Here is a 15,136-nt window from a genome sequence, read left to right on the forward strand (position 1 = left end):
TCACCCAGGTTGGCCAAGGTTTGTTCAGGCCTACAAAATAGATCAATTTCTCTGTCTGCAAAACTGGCTTCATCAGAGATCCCTTTCCTTTCCAGACCTTCATTGCTAATAAACATCTTGCCCCCTAAACTCCAATTCCGTGTCTGCTTCTGGAGAACTCAAACTATCACAATCAAGTAACTCCTGAAAGCACCTAACAGCCCTAGGGCCAGGGGAACAAAGGAAAGAGGCTGGGTTTATTAGAGTACTGAGGATTAAAACAGGTCCTCTGCAGAGCAGGGACCAGGACCTCCAAGGAGGGCAAGTGATCACCTACGCCCAGTGCTTCAGGAACTCAGAGGAGGACAACCTACTTGCTAACCCCAGCTGCAACTAGGATCTCTGGGGGTATCAGTGGTCAACTGGTGCTGATACTTCTAAGGATGAATGAAGGTGGTTCTGATAGAGCCAACAAATCTGGAATCTGAAACCAGACATGGCTACCAGAGTGAATGGCCCCAGCCAAAAGGACAGTGAGAGTACATTTTAGCACACAGGAAAGTAAACTCCATTCTCCCCCATCCATCATTCCAGGCTACTTCTGCTGCACCCTTTTGGCACAGCCACCTGGAAGACAGCTGGCAAAACAGAAACAGAGTATGTAGTGACACATCCCAGACATTACATGTTAGAGTGATAGAAACAGAAATAGAAAAGGCTAAGACCTGGGCAAAATGAACAGACAGAGGCATATATTCCAAATGAAACAACAAGGCAAACCTCAGAAAAAGAACTAAACAAAATGGAGATAAGCAATCTACCAGAGAAATTCCATGTAATGGTCATAAAGATGCTCATTCAACTTGGGAAAAGGATGGATGCACACAGTGAGAACCTCAACAAAGAAACAGAAAATAGAAAAAAGAAGCAATCAGAGCCAAAGAATACAATAACAAATTTAAAATACACTAGAGAGACCCAAGAGCAGATTAGATGATGCAGAAGAATGGCTCAGCAAACTGGAAGACAGAGTAGTGGAAATCACCCAAGCAGAACAGCAGAAAGAAAAATAATAATTTTAAAAAGGAGGCTACTTTAAGGGATCTCTGGGACAACATCAAGCATACTAACATTACCATTAAAGGGGTCCCAGAAGAAGAGTGAGAGAAAGGGACAGAAAACCCATTTGAGGAAATAATGGCTGAAAACTAGGATGGCCAGACATCCCAAATGGGCAAAAGAAACAGACATCCAAGTCCATGAAGCACGGAGAGTTCCAAATAAGATGAACTCAAAGAGACCTCTACCAAGACACATTACAATGAAAACATCAAAAGTTAAAGATGAACAAAGAATCTTAAATGCAGCAAGAAAAAAACAACTAATTATGTACTAGGGAAGCCCAGCAGACTATTAGCTGATTCTTCAGCAGGCACTTTACAGACCAGAAGGGGGTGGCATGATATATTCAAAGTGCTGAAAGGAAAAACTTACGGCCACGAGTACTCTATTTGGCAATGTTATCTTTCAGAATTGAAGGAGAAATAAAGAATTCCCCAGACAAGCAAAAGCTAAAGGAGTCCATCAGCACTAAACCAGTCTTACAAGAAATGTTAAAGAGACTCCTGTAAACAGAAAAGTGGAGCCCATAACTAGAAATAAGAAAATACGAAAGAAAAGGTGTCACTCGTGAAGGCGAACATATAGTAAAGGTAGTGGACCAACCACCTCTATAGCTAGAATGAGCTTAAAAGACAAAGGTACTAAGCATCATCTATAGCTACAATAATCAGCTAAGGATACGCAAAGCTAAAAGATGCCAAATACGATGTAACAAAACAAAACATAAAACATGGAGGCAGGTAGAAACGTAGTACTTTTAGAATGCACTCAAACTTAAGTGACCATCAACTTAAAACAGACTGCTATATGTGAACCTCTTGATAACCACAAACCAAAAATTTATAACAGGCACACAAAAAGTAAAGGGAAAGGAATACAAATGTACCACTGAAGAAATTCATCAGATCACAAGGGAGGAGAGCAAGAGAAGGAAGGAACAGAGAACTTCAAAAACAACCAGAAAACATTAATAAATGGCAATAAATACATACCTATCAATAATTACTTTAAATGTAAGTGGATTCAGTGCTCCAGCCAAAAGACATACTGGGACTGAATGAATAAAAGAACACCACCATATACATGCTGCCTACAAGAGACTCACTTCAGATCTAAAGGCACACACGGACTGAAAGTGAAGGGATGAAAAAAGATATTCCATGAAAGTGAAAACAAAATGAAAGCTGAGGAAGAAACACTTACAGCATACAAAATAGACTTTTAAAGAAAGACTGTAACAAGAGACAAAGAAGGGCACTACATAGGATAAAGGAATCAATCCAAGAAGAGCATATAACATTTGTGAATATTTATGCACCCAACATAACAGTACCTGAATATAGAATACTAACAGACATAAAGAGAGAAATCTACCGTAATACATTAATAGTAGGGGACTTTAACACTCCATTTACATCAATGGATAGATTATCCATATAGAAAATCAATAAAGAAACAACTGGGCTTAAACAACACATTAGACAAGATGGACTTAATAGATAGATACAGAACATTCCATCCTAAAACAGCAGAATACATATTCTTTTCAAGTGCATATGAAACATTCTCCAAGATAGAGGACATGTTATGCCACAAAACAAGTCTCAATAAATTTAAGGAGACTGAAATCATATCAAGCATCTTTTCCAATCACAATGCTATGAAACCAGAAATCAATTACAAGAAGGGAACTGGAAACAACACAAACACATGGAGGTTAAACAACGTGCTACTAAACAACCAATGAGTCAATAAAGAAATCAAAGAGGAAAGCAAAACATACCTTGAGACAAGTGAAAATAGAAACACAATGTTCCAAAATCTATGGGATGCAGCAAAAGCAGTTCTAAGAGGGACGCTTATAGTGATACAGGCCCACGTCACGAAACAGGAGAAAATCTCAAATAAACAATCTAACCTTACACGAAAAAGATCAAACAAAGCCCAAAAGTAGTAGAAGGAAGGAAATAGAGATCAGAGCAGAAATAAACCATTAGAGGCTAAGAAAGAAAGAAAAGATCAATAAAACTAAGAGCTGGTTCCTCAAAAAGATGAATGAAATTGATATATCTTTAGCCAGACTCACCAAGAAAAAAAAAGAGAGGTCCCAAATAGATAAAACCAAAAATGAGAGAGGAGAAGTTACAACCAACACTACAGAAATACAAAGGATCATAAGAAATAACCACGACCAATTATACACCAACAAATTGAACAACCAAGAAGAAATTGAAAAGTTCCTAGAAACATACAATCTCCCAAGACTGAGTCAGGGAGAAACAGAAAATCTGAACAGACTGATTACTAATAATGAAATTGAATCAATAACCAAAAACCTCCCAACAAACAGAAGTCTAGGACCAGATGGTTTCGCAGGTGAATTCTACCAAACATTTAAAGCATTAATGCATACCCTTCTCAAACTATTCCAAAATATTGAAGAGGAAAGAACACTTCCAAACTCATTCTACGAAGCCAGCATTACCCTGATACCAAAACCAGACAAAGATACTACCAAAAAAGACAACTACAGGCCAATATCTCTGATGTACATAGATGCAAAAATCCTCAACAAAATATTAGCAAATAAAATTCAACACTACATTAAAAGGATCATACGTCACGATCAAGTGGGATTTATCCCCAGAATACAAGAATGGTTCAATATCTGCAAATCAATCAACATGATACACCACATTAACAAAAGAAAGGATAAAACTCAGCTCAATAGATACAGAAAGAAACATCTGACAAAATTCAACCACTTATGATTAAAAGCTCTCAACAAAGTGGGTACACAGGGAACACAGCTCAACATAATAAAGGCCATCTATGACAAACCCATAGCTAACATCAAACTTAACAGTGAAAAGCTCAAAATTTTTCCTCGAAGATCAGAAACAAGACAAGGATTCTCACTCTTGCCACTTTCATTCAACATAGCATTGTCCTAGCTACAGCATTCGGACAAGAAATAGAAATAAAAGGCATCCAAATTTCAAAGAAAGAAGTAAAACTGTCACTATTTGCAGATGACATGATGCTACATAGAGAAAACCCTAAAGACGCCACCAAAAATATATTAGATCTAATAGATGAATTCAGTCAAGTTGCAGAGTACAAAATCAATATACAGAAATCTGTTGCATTTCTATCCATGAACAACAAACTATCAGAAAGAGAAATTAAGAAAACAATCCTATTTACAACTGCATCAGAAAGAATAAAATACCTAAGGATATATTTACCCAAGGAGGTGAAGGACCTGTAGTCTGAAACAAGACACTGATGAAAGAAATTGAAGATGACACAAATATATGGAAAGCTATATCCTGCTCATAGATTGTAAGAATTACTATTTTTTAAATGTCCATATTACACAAAGCAATCTGCAATTGAATGCAATCCATATCAAAATACAAATGGCATTTTTCATAGAACTAGAAGAAGCGATCCTAAAATCCTAAAACAAAAGACCCCGAATAGCCAAAGCAATCTTGAGAAAGAAGAACAAAGCTGGAAGTACCATGCTTCCTGGTTTAAAACTGTATTACAAAGCAACAGTAATCCAAACAGTATAGGTCTGGCACAAAAAGAAACCCACAGATGAAGAGAACAGAATAGAGAGCCCAGAAATAAACCCACAATTATATGGTAAATTAATCTTTGACAAAGGAGGCAAGAATACATAATGGGGAAAAGACAGTCTCTACAATAAATAGTGTTGGGAAAACTGGACAGCTACATGCAAAAGAATGAAACTGAACTACTTTCTGACACAATATACAAAAATTAACTCAAAATAGATTAAAGACCTGAATGTAACATCTGAACTCAAAAAATGCCTAGAAGAAAATATAGGCAGTGAACTCTTTGATATCAGTCTTAGCAATGCATTTTTGGATATGTCTCCTCAGGTAAGGGCTACAAAAGCAAAAATAAACAAATGGGACTTCATCAAACTAAAAAGCTTTTGCAGGGCCAGCCTCAGTGGCGTGGTGGTTAAGTTTGGCACTCTGCTTCAGCAGCTAGGGGTCAGGTCCCGGGCACAGACCTACACCTCTCGTCTGTCAGTGATCAGCTGTGGGGGCAGCTCACATACGAAAATGAGGAAGACGGGCAACAGATGTTATCTCCGGGCAAATCTTCCTCAGAAAAAAAAAAAAAAAGCTTTTGCACAATGAAAGCCACCATCAACAAAATGAAAAGACAACCTACTGTATGGGAGAAGATAATTGTAAATGGCACAGCCAATAAGGGGTTAACATCCAAAATATATAAAGAACTGACACAACTCAATATATATTTAAAACAAACAAACAAACAAACAATCTGATTTAAAAAATAGCCAGAAGATCTGAATAGACATTTTCCCAAAGAAGACATACGGATGGCCAACAGACACATGAAAAGATTGTCAACATCGCTAATTATCAGAGAAATGCAAATCAAAACCACAATGAGATATCACCTCACACCTGTCAGAATGGCTATTATCAAAGAGACAACAAATAACAACTGTTGGCGAGGATATAGAGAAAAGGGAACACTCATGCACAGTTGGTAGGAATGTAAATTGGTGCAGCCACTGTGGGAAACAGTATGGAGGTTCCTCAAAAAAACTAAAAATAGAACAACCATACGGTCCAGCAATTCTACTTCTGGGTATTTATCCAAAGAAAATGAAAATAGTAATTCAAAAAGATACATGCACCCCTATGTTCATTGCAGCGTGATTTATAATAACTAAGATATGGAACCAACCTAAGTGTCCACTGACAGATGAATGGATAAAGATGATGTGGTATACATATACAATGGAATATTACTCACCCACGAAAAAGAATGAAATCTTGCCATTTGTGACAACATGGATGGACCTAGAGGGTATTACTCTGTATGAAATAAGTCAGATAGAGAAAGACAAATACCATATGATCTCACTTATACATGGAATCTAAAAAAGAAATCAAAGGAATAAACAAAAAAAACCCACAAAACAAAGTCATAGATACAAAGAACAAACTGGTGGTCGCCAGAAGGGTGAGGAATAGGGAGATGGGCAAAATAGGTCAGGAGATTAAGAGGTGCAAATTTCCAGTTGTAAATCTTCTATCTGGATGTCGTGTACAGCATAGGGAATATAGTCAATGATACTGTAATGACTTTGTATCGTGACAGATGGTTACTAGACTTATTGTGGTGATCACTTTGTAAAGTACATAAATGTCAAATCACTATGCTGTACACTTGAAACTAACATAATATTGTATGTCAACTATAATTCAGTTTTTTAAAAGGTGTCTTTGCTGTGTCTTTTCTCAGGAAACATAAAGACGTAACTTCCAGAAAAAGTGAACTTTTAATATTGCTTTAAACACTGAAGAGTAAGAACATGCTAGAAATCCTTTGGTGTTATATTAATGCTTGTGATCCTGACATGAGGGACCATTAATGTTTTCTTTAAACAGTCAGACATGCCCCAATGTTTCTCTACTACTAAAAGAAAACTAGAGATATGTTTGATGAAGCAGGAGCCTTAGTCTTCTGTTTCTTCTTCAGTCTCTTCTTCAGTCTCTTCTTCAGTCTCTTCTTCCTCCTTTGTGCATATCATACAAAGCACAAGGCAGCAACATAAAATTAAAAGAATCAAAGGAATAAGCCACAATGCTAACAGGTAACCCCACTTCGCCTGCACTTCTGGCTTCTGGGCCTTAGGAGGTGGGCCACTATCATCACTACCTCCATCGCCTTCCTGTGTACAGAAGGGAGGTGCCCATCCACGGTCGCAGTGACAATGCTGTTTATTATTGCAGATCCCCTTCATGCTGCAGGTATCAGGCTGACAGTCTTGTGAAGGAGAAACCTTCTCAACGCACTTCTTCTGGATGCACATCTTTTCTGGACCACACATTGTGCCATCTTTCACTTGACCAATATCAGGTATGGACATCCCTAAATGATAATCGGTGCCCCAGCAAGTAGTGTTATTGAAGTGAAGCTGATGCACTGTAGAATGTTCTATCAGTTTAGGAATTACTCCCACATTTTCACACTGAACTCTCCCGCACAGGATATCAGAGTCATTACATCTTACGTATATTGTGCCCTGGATATCACAGTGACCAAATCGACTTCCTTGGGTGTTGATTTTCTGGTAGCACTTCTGAGATGCACTCCTTGCATCTTTGCCAAAAATCTCCTTGCACTGTTTGTCATGGTTATTGCATCTCTTTTCATAGCAGTAGGCACTGTCATTACAGGGAATCCCGTCCTGCACATATACATCTTCTGGGCACTGATGCGATGTCCCATTGCACCACTCTGGAAGGTCGCATTCATTGATCTGTTGTCTGCACAAAGACCCTGATGGCATGAACTTGCAGTCTTGGCAACAAAGCCCGAAAGCACAAGTAGCTCCAGACTTCAGAGTGCAGTTCAACAGACAACAGGGATCTTTTATACATTGGTGTGTGGTTCCACAGTCACATTCCTCTCCTTCTTCAACCACTAGGTTCCCACAATACTGCAGTATATCCCATGTATATGGAGGAGGCTGAATACATATTCCACTACGGAAACTATTGTCCCAATACTGGGCATAACTGCAATTGCTGAATCTATCTGTCACCTGTCTGGAGGGATACATTATGCAAAACTCAAGTGCACATACACACCATTGATCGTCATGAGCCATACCCAAATTATGACCAAGCTCATGGGACACAAGAAGTGCAAAAAGAAGCAGACTCCTATCTTCAAAAACATCAACTCCAGAATTGTGAGGACTCTGGCATACTCCTCCAACGTAGGCAAGACCAATCGTTATGCCAAAGTGTTTTTTAATGAAAAGATGGGCAATATCATGTGGCAGTCGGGCATCAAGTTGTAAATACTTCCACAATCCAAAATCTTCCAGAACCCTATATATGTCATCTGTGGCAACTTGGTTTCCTTCAGTCCAGATCTCAAGCCCAGTCAAAATTATATCAAGCTCAAAAGGGCCATAGAGTGCATCTAATATATTGACGACACTAACTACTTCGGTCTGCACTACGGACACATTACTTTGAGAGTGAACATATCGAAGATGGTCCACGACCACTACTAGCTCAAGAAACCGCAAGTGAGTCCACCAGCCTGTAAAAGAACTTTGCCTCAGAGTGGAATCATATGACTCTTGCAACTTCAATTGGCGTGCTATTTCTTCTTCTGTTAACCCACATCTCCTAGGTGGGAACTGTGTATCATCATCTATCTTGTAGACCAGGTGTTCAAATGTGGCAGAAAACCTAACTGGCTCAATTTCATAAGCAAGGCCATTTATCTGTAGCATTCCTCGAAAGCCCCCAGAACAGGTACTGAGGGCAACCAGGGACGCGGGGACCCCCTCCACATAACCATGATAGTAGCAGTCATCAGGAACAAAAGGCTGATCCTGGTGGAGGGAACGCTGGTCTGTGTAGGTGAACACCGGGAGATGTCTGGAAACCAAGAACTTCTTGACCTTCATGTGGACAATGTGTCTCTGGCCACCAAACCGCAGGCTGTAGGAGAGCCAGCCTGGAGCCTCTGCATCTCTGCTGCTGCCAGTCACCTTCAAGGGGATCACCGATTCCGGGGAGGAGAAGCGCTGAGAGGGCCTGGACTGAGAGTGTCCAGAAAGGGACAGAGACACCCCAAACCAGAGCAGCAGAAGAGTGACCCTGATGTGCACCAGGGTCTTACCCATTGCCATCATGGAGCTGTCATTATGGAGCTATCTGTCCAGGACAGAAGAGGGCAGAACATGAGGCACTGCTGGTCTGGCTCCTCCCTCTGAGCTGCTCAGGGTGCAGCGCTGACCCTTATGGATTTATGTCCTGGCAGACCTGGACCATCAAAGCTGCAGTGCTGAAAGTGAAAATAGAAAGAAGAGCTAGGATGGGTGGGTAGGAGAGGGAGGGTGGGAGAGAGAGAGAAAGAAGAAAGTAGACAGAAGTGATTCTTCAATTGGGACAAGGCTTGAATCAATAAAGTGCCTGAGACTGTCTTTCATACACATGAAAGGAGAAGGAGTAGGGGAAGGGCAGGCTTCCAGGGGAAGAGGTGAAGGAGATTCATCACAGGTGGATAATTGTTGAACCTGGATGGTGGATACACAAGGATTCATTACATACTAGTCTCTAAACATGTAAACTGGCATCAAATTTTCCACATTGAAAAAGACTGACATCTGACTCCCAAATTTTCCCTCCACCCAAAACTCTACTGGTACCCTGCTATCTTCAGCAAGCATGTGGACAAACAACCCCAAACCCACCATTTTTGTCCCTTTATTCAGACAGCTTGTTCCATCTCTCCTTTTCTTCTGCAGACATCTTATCTAGCCCCACTCTGTTTGAAGTTAGCAAAGTAAGCCCCGTGTAAGGGACTCATTACTTGGGGAGACCCCATCCAATCAAGACAAATTTTTATCTGCAGAAAAGCCCTGGACATTCAAAGGAAGGCAGCCACACTGATGGGGAAACAGGGAGTGGGGCTGCTATTTTGGGGCAAGGCAAACAGCCCAGTTGCCTCCAATCACACAAGGAGGCAGCAGGCTGCTCTCCACCCAGCCCAGTGCATCATGTTCTCAATCATAAGAGACTCATCTTGGTTCTATAAATACAGACTCTATTCTCTTCTTTACATGGCTGGTGAGTTAGCTGAGTTCTCTAGAGAAAGCTGGATTGAGGAGTTTAAGCCTAGAGTCAGTACATTAAAATGTTCAAAAGACCATAATTCGAGTGGACTTATGTCATTCCCATTGAAAATGAAAATTTTGGTTCAGGTAAAAGCTAATTGTGCTCATTGACTGACTTTCAGTTAAAAGTAACAATCATTTGCTTAATATTTGACAGCAAAAGTTAAAACAAATGTGGAGACATATTTAAACACATACTGGTGGCCTGAATCTTCTAGGTAAGAACAGAAACAGGATCAGCAGTATAGAGCATGAGAAATAACCTCACTATTATATCAAGAACACCTGTATACATCTGGGACTTTTCCAGAACTAATAGATGGCTCCTGGAAACCAAGAATACTAGATGAAACCTCTCAGGGAAAGCACCTCTGATAGAGGTGAAATCCTAATTACCACATTTCCTATCCAAGTCTCTCTTCAAGATATCCTTGGTATTTGCTACAGATTTGGAGATATTAAGATAGGAATGTGTGAGTTGTAAGAGGATTAATAAAGATGAAAGATCATAAAGAGGAAAATAACCTCTATTAAGCTTTATCAGGAAAATGATGTGGTAAAAATAGAAAAGTCCATTGCCAAGAGTCTTTGAGACTCTTGTCTTTGCCACCATTGCATTGCTCCAAAGACAAGCCCTGAAGGAACATGGCATTAGCACTAATTATCTGACTGGTGTCACTCCAAAGCCCTTCCTTTTTTTATGACCAGCACTTCAAGCAGTGTGAGAACCTTCCTCTGCATCAGTCATGAACTCTTTCTTCTATTTCTAGAAACTATATCAAACTCATCAAAATCCCTCTCTTATGTCTCCACTCACTCTCGTTCACAACCTAACTCAGCATTTCTCAAACTTGGGTCACAAACCACACAGGGTTATGAAATCGATTTAGGGAGCCACAAGTAATTGAAACATGATAAGGTAGAAAATATCAGAGAACTTCACAAAGATCAGTGTCACCTTCTCTTACCTGTAACCACAAAAGCTACAGCAGCATTCTGCTGACACTCCTTATGCTAATTATCAACTATTTTCTGAATTCCAAAAATAAAATTTATATTGTGTCTATGAAGCTAGAGATGGGAATCTGCACATCGTATTTCTCCATTGCTATTTGGCTTGCTGAAGAGTTTTGCCAAGAAGGGTGCTAGAGGAAGAATAAAAGGCAAAAGGAGAGGACAAGAGACTTGCTACTACCTATTTACCTGTCGTTACTTTCTGTGAATCCTCAGCAATGGTGCTTTGCTCCGGTGGTGAGAGTTGGTTATCACATTCCCAGGACCAGCTCCATCAAGCCCTGTCAAAGGCACAAGTACCTGGTGGACAGCGCGCCCTCCCCAGAAGTCTGAAAGCCAGATGTACACAGCCATCCTCCAGCACCCTAAGCAACCCATGCCAAGGTTCCTTTCTCAGATGTTCCAGGCCATAGCACAAAGCAGCTTGATATAAGCCCCATGTGTGTAGCACCTCTCTCTCCAAGATCTGAGTCACAGTTTGGAGGACCTTCTTCCACCCAAGGAACCAGCACCAGCTCAGCCTTACCTTAGAAGAGGTACAGCTATCAGCTGCACGGTCTCCCTTTTCTGAGTTCTTAAACTGCCAGCATCACCTGGGCAATGCTCTGTCTTCTGCAGTCAAGGTCCAGATCTTTGCGGCCCACTTGGAGAGTTTCTAGGTTACGATAACCCCAATCACTTCCCTTTGTTCCCCCATTCTTAGGAGTGGGGCTCCTTCTGGCAACTCATACCTCTGTGTTCCTCAGTGTGCCCTTTTTATCGTTTTAGTCCTCTAACACCCTTTCAAGAATTCCCTATAATAATTACACTTGCTGGGTTTCTCGTTTCTGGACTAGATCTTGACAGATACAGGACTAGGTACCAGGAGTGCTGCCAAGAGAGACAAGACAAAACAGGACTGTGGGATTGGTTTGGGCATGTCCATGGCTTTAACGCACTGCTGAACTCCTGTCCAGTGGGGAATGGGCATATAGTGACATCACAATCAATTAAATTACCACCCCATGTTCGTTGTCATGAAGCATCCTACAGAAGCAAGTGTGTGGGGGACTAAGTGAGGGCTATGATGATGACTAAGGTCACCTCCAGGACTGAGGGGTGGGGTGGCCATACTGCATTCTATTGGAGAATTTGCACAATAAGCTCAAGGCTCTAAATTCTCAGCTCAGAGAGCTGATAATGGTGGGCCTAAAAGAATCTCTCATTTGTTTTAGCCACATGGCCAACCTCACAGGAAATCGAATTCAACTGTGGAGTTACAGAATCACAACGTAAGCTGAGTACATAGATTCGCCAAGACTCTAGAGGGAAATTTATGATACTGACTGAGAAGGGAAACATCCTTGACACTTGCAAAGGGGAATTCCAGGTGGACTTAAGTGATTCTGAGTATCTAGATCCCCTCAATTATTCCTGAGACTCCTTCACCAGGGAGAGAACCCAGACCTCTCCTGTCTGAGGAATTTAGCCACCTCTACCTTGAAACCCTGTAATGATCTCTGCTGGGGAACTTATCCCTCAAGGGGATGCCTAGCCACCTCAAGACATGATATAATTCAACAGGAATTTATATCTACTTAATAGCTTGAAAATATCGAAAGCAAACGTCAAGAGATCAAAGAGGAGAAATAGCACAGTAAAGAAAGCTACTTTTGGGTATTAACACACTTCTATCAGCAACTGATAGAACACTCAGACAAAACAAATGAACAGGGAAATAGAAGATTTAAGCAAGATTAATCAATTAGCCTAAGTGTCACATAAATCACCATATCCAACAATTTCAAATACTCATCATATTCAAATGCACATGAGATATTTACCAGAATAGATGATATCCATGGTCATAAAGGAAGTCTCAATAAACGGTAAAAATAAAAATGGCAGGGTGTCAGCAACATGGTGGAGTGAGCTGTTCCCTTTCTCTCCCCCTTTGAACTACAACTAAATGGATATGTGTTGATCAATGGAGGATACCCACACAGCACCTCAGGATGCCTAAGAGAGCCATCAGAAGGTGAATGGACTACCCCCAGGGAGGAGGTGGAGATAGGTGAGAATACTCTGGCCCCAAGCCAGCCCAGTACCCATAAGCGACTGCTCTCCTGACTGAAGTGCTCATAGGACCACTGCAGCTCCAAGGGTGGGCGTGAGCCTTGGTATCACTGTGGAAACAGGTGACAGCAGCCCTGAGCCCTCTGTGATTGCTCTTTTGTCCACTGACAAAACCCACAGTCCCACCGCAGCCCCAGGAAGTGACTCAGGCTTGAACCCAGTGGGGAGGACCCGCCCACCAAGCACAAAGGCTGGTGCGGCTTAGGAGCAGACAGCGGCAGAGCTGCAAGTCCAGGTAAACAAACCCCTGGCTGCTTTAAATGCCGATAGTTCTGCTGCAGCCCCAAAGGGGGAACCCCACCAGGGCTGTTAGAACAGGCAGTAACAACCCTGAGCCCCTGCATGATCGCTCCTTGGGACATCAGGTAAACCTACAGTCCCATTGTGGCCCCAGGGAGAGACTCAGCTTGGTCCCAGTGGGGAGGCCCCACCTACCAAGCACAAAAGCTGCTGTGACCTAGCAGCAGACAGCAGCATATCTGCAGCATGGGCGAAAGTGCCCCCAGCTGCCACAAATGTCTACAGTATCACAGCATCCCCAAATGGGCAGTACAATTGGTGGGAATGTGGGAGCAGGTGGCAGCAGCCCTGAGCCCCTGTGCGATCACTCTCTCAACTGGTGGGAGAGTCCATAATCCCAGCACAGTTCCAGGGAGCAGCACTGGCTAAGACCCAGCAGGGAGGCCCCATCCACCAAGCATGACAGCTGCTACAACCTAGGACCAGACAGCAGTGGAGCTGCAAGTCCAGGCGAACGAGCTCCTGGCTGCCTCAAAAGCCCGTAACACCACTGAGGCCCTGAAAGGGGATGCACACCTAGGTGGATCTGTAGGAGCAGGCGACAACAGCCCAGAGCCCCTGTGTGATTGTTCCCACAGTTGGTGGGAGACCCCTCAGGGTCCCTGCAATAACAAGGAGTGGCTCAGGCTCAGACAGGCTCTGTTGATGGGGATCCTGGTGGGTGCAGATTACATAGCTCCTGCCACCTCCCCCTAGTGGCAGAAAGTGGAAGCCGGGACCAAATTCTATCTCTACGTGGAGGCACAAATCCATGCCATCAAGCAGTATGAAAAAATATATTAAATCTCCAGAACACAAGAAAAATGACAAGTACCCAGAAATCAATCCTGAAGACACAGAAATATATAACCTAAATGATAAAGAATTCAAAGTAGCTGTCACTAAAAAATTCAACGAGTTAAAAGAGAATACAGATAGACAATTCAACGATTTCAGGAGTTACTTCACAGAAGAGCTTGAAACTATCAAGAGGAATCAATCAGAAATGTTGGAGATGAAAAACACAATGGATGAGACAAAGAAAAATATGGACTCTCTGAACACTAGGGCTGATAATATGGAGAACAGAATTAGCTGTCAGGAGGACAGGAATATAGAAATGCTGCAGATAGAGGAGAGAGAACTAAAAAGAAATGAAGAAATTCTCCAAGAAATATCCGACTCAATTAGGAAATGCAACATAAGGATTATAGGTATCCCAGAGGGAGAAGTGAAGGAGAATGGAGCAGAAAATTCTTCAAAAAAAATTAGTTGAGAACTTCCCAAACTTGGGGAAGAAGCTGGAAATTCATGTGACAGATGCCAAGAGATCTCCAAACTTTATGAATGTTAAAAAAATAACAACCGCAAGGCATATAGTAGTAAAGCTGGCAAAAGTCAACGACAAAGGAAAAACATTAAGGGTAACAAGGCAGACGAAAATAACCTACAAAGGAACCCCTGTCAGGCTGTGAGCAGATTACTCAGCAGAAAACTTACAGGCTAGGAGAGAGTGGAATGATATATACAAAATTCTGAAAGACAAAACTTTCAGCCAAGAATACTCTATCCAGAAAAAATCCTTCAAATATGATGCAGAAACAAAAACTTTTCTGGTTAAACAAAAGTTAATGGAGTTCATCGCCACAAGACACCCGCCGCCCCACTACAAGAAATCCTCAAGAAGGCCCTCATACCTGAAAAAAAAGGGGTGGGGGGTTACAAAACCCTGAGCAAGGAGATAAGTGGATAGACAAAAACAGAAAATTTCAGTTCTCCATCAGAACAGGATAGGCAAATGCTTAATTATGACAATAAAGACAATGGGAAGGAAAACACCAAAAGTAAATATAATCTTGTCATTTTAAGCCCAAATTCACAACACAAGATGGAATAAGATGT

General features: G+C 41.5%; 2 protein-coding genes across 19 annotated transcripts in view; both read right to left on the reverse strand.

Moving 5' to 3' along the window:
* MED6 (mediator complex subunit 6) overlaps positions 1–15,136 on the reverse strand; it is a 135,508-nt gene that overhangs the window by 92,555 nt on the left and 27,817 nt on the right. The gene's annotated exons all lie outside the window — the stretch shown is intronic.
* On the reverse strand, positions 4,466–13,037 carry LOC111770482 (disintegrin and metalloproteinase domain-containing protein 20-like). Of its 4 annotated transcripts, none has more exons than XM_070249497.1 (3): positions 12,664–13,037; positions 11,030–11,121; positions 4,466–8,994 (listed from the first exon to the last, which is right to left on the reverse strand). In XM_070249497.1, the coding sequence occupies exon 3, from the start codon at positions 8,840–8,842 to the stop codon at positions 6,641–6,643; it is 2,202 nt and encodes a 733-aa protein (XP_070105598.1). In that variant the 5' UTR covers positions 8,843–8,994; positions 11,030–11,121; positions 12,664–13,037; the 3' UTR covers positions 4,466–6,640. The 4 variants fall into 4 exon arrangements, with proteins under 4 accessions (XP_070105598.1, XP_070105599.1, XP_070105596.1 ...); XM_070249498.1 differs by having other exon boundaries at positions 4,466–9,019; positions 12,664–12,986; XM_070249495.1 differs by lacking the exon at positions 12,664–13,037 and adding an exon at positions 11,367–11,961.

This window comes from Equus caballus, chromosome 24 (genome assembly GCF_041296265.1).
Source record: "Equus caballus isolate H_3958 breed thoroughbred chromosome 24, TB-T2T, whole genome shotgun sequence".
NCBI lineage: Eukaryota > Metazoa > Chordata > Mammalia > Perissodactyla > Equidae > Equus > Equus caballus.

Coding starts and splice junctions, on each gene's coding strand:
- LOC111770482 (XM_070249497.1), bottom strand. CDS start 8,842: ATGATGGCAATGGGTAAGACCCTGGTGCACATCAGGGTCACTCTTCTG.